The 2,008-nt window shown below is 41.3% G+C and overlaps 1 protein-coding gene across 1 annotated transcript in view; it reads right to left on the reverse strand.

Annotated features, from left to right (window-relative positions):
* Window positions 1–2,008, reverse strand: part of LOC118427676 (calmodulin-like protein 1) — a 14,399-nt gene that overhangs the window by 12,075 nt on the left and 316 nt on the right. Inside the window, exons 2-4 of the mRNA XM_035837573.1 lie at window positions 1,417–1,578; window positions 836–970; window positions 147–269 (exon numbers count right to left, since the gene is read on the reverse strand). Coding sequence (XP_035693466.1) covers window positions 147–269; window positions 836–970; window positions 1,417–1,578 — 420 coding nt within the window. The remainder of the gene's footprint in view (window positions 1–146; window positions 270–835; window positions 971–1,416; window positions 1,579–2,008) is intronic.

Below are 2,008 nucleotides of genomic sequence, written 5' to 3' on the forward strand. Positions count from 1 at the left end.
TCCATGTAAACTTCGATTTGTATTGTCTTGTCTCTGTCAGCAGGGCTAACCATTTGCAATAGCCACAGGCTATAGCTAGCTGGACAGCCCTGGCTGTGTGTATTAAACAGCCAAACCAATAAATAGATAACGAAGGTTTCCCTAACCTGCCCATCTCCATCTACATCAGCCTCTCGGATCATCTCATCAACCTCTTCATCTGTCAGCTTCTCTCCCAGGTTGGTCATCACGTGACGCAGCTCCGCAGCACTGATGAACCCATTACCATCCTGTAGACAGGTAGATACAATGTTTAAATGGAATAGATGTTAAGAAAAGCACAAAACAGTAAAACAAAGATTCTAAATCTTTTTATATCACTTTGACAGCTTTGGAGCTCAACATACTTACTCGGACCTGCATTTCAGATCGAAATTTTCTTAAAACATAACAAGAATCAATATGACACTCAGGATTGACAAGATTATAATTTAGAGGATAAAAAAATGAAATATGTAGAAAAAAGTTAGCTTCGATCTGGAAAAGGTTTGGGGTTGGGAGTATCCTAGATTTCTTCCTATATTTAGCTCCGGTTAGCTCCTCTGATCGCATTGCAATCAGTTTATGACTTAGCCGAGCTCGAGCTTGATTCGTCAAAATTCAAAGAAACGTCATAATGATAGTAGACTGGCGAAGACTACTAGACAATCCCAGTAGCCTAGTTGACCAGCCACAGATGATATTGCTCACAGCCATGGCATGGAGAAGTCTGGGCAGCCATGGTAGGCTATATGTATAAACAGAGGCTTAACTTAAGCACCATTTGTCCCTGAAACACAGCTATTCATGCCCCTACCTTGTCGAACACTTTAAACGCCTCCCGCAGTTCCCCTTCCTCGTCGCCATCCTTCTTGCTTCGAGCCATCATGGTGAGGAATTCTGGGAAGTCTATGGTTCCGTTTCCGTCCGCGTCAATTTCATTTACCATATCCTGCAAAAAACCTTAGGGTTTTCACACTTGTATGGTTCAAGCTGTCACCAAAGGCCGGCCACTAGAAAATACTTATAGTATGTCGAATCATACGCTGTCGTGTACGTCCTCTTGTTTCTTGTCACTTTTTTCTTAGTTGACTGATATATCTAACTCCATTGATCTTGATATCCAATAAACAAGCAAAACTGTGTCTACAGAAAAATGCAATGATCTACTTGACAAACTAGAATTGTTCTATAAGACAAATCTCTCGGCCATGCTACTATTTGTCACTACGTATACATACATGGCATGAATAGTCGTTTCCTTGCATGGTCTGTGCTTTACATACCTAAGCTTATCTTTCAGCTTTATTCAAATAATACAGATGTCATATGATAGAATGAAATATCATCTTGCCAGGTAAAACAACAAAATGACATGCATATTAAGAAAAAACGTACACGCAGTTCAGCTTCAGTTGGATTTTGACCCAGCGATCTCATGACAGTCCCGAGCTCTCCAGTTGTGATGCTGCCATTCCCATCCTTATCGAACAAGGAGAAGGCCTCTTTGAACTCGGCGATCTGCTCCTCTGTCATTTTCTCTGCACCGCCCATCTTTCCCTGGGGACAAGTTAAAAATATCAAGCCACTATCAACTCGTGAAAATGTTTATCCGTTATGACACATTTTGATGCAGAAGTATTTGTCGTTTTTCATTTATTGTTGTATTTGTTTTTACTTTTCAGCCTTGACCTTGGTCTTCCATTATGATGACATTGGGAGACGAACATCAAGCCATCTTACACCACCGCAACCAAATGTAACTCGCGCGTGCCACCATCTTAATCGCATGTCATCTGATTAGAGACTTGATAAGACGATTGGCAAATATTAAAGATAATGCCTTAAGGAAAAGGGGAAGATCCATCAGATAGCAAAGACAGTAGCACTTTCGTCTCGTCTAGCTTTTGTGCTTGTCATCCACAATGGTGGCAAGACTAAGCCTGTCAGACTAAACTCGTCCGACAAGGTATAACCGTCGGCACGTTTC

This window comes from Branchiostoma floridae, chromosome 12, assembly GCF_000003815.2.
Source record: "Branchiostoma floridae strain S238N-H82 chromosome 12, Bfl_VNyyK, whole genome shotgun sequence".
NCBI lineage: Eukaryota > Metazoa > Chordata > Leptocardii > Amphioxiformes > Branchiostomatidae > Branchiostoma > Branchiostoma floridae.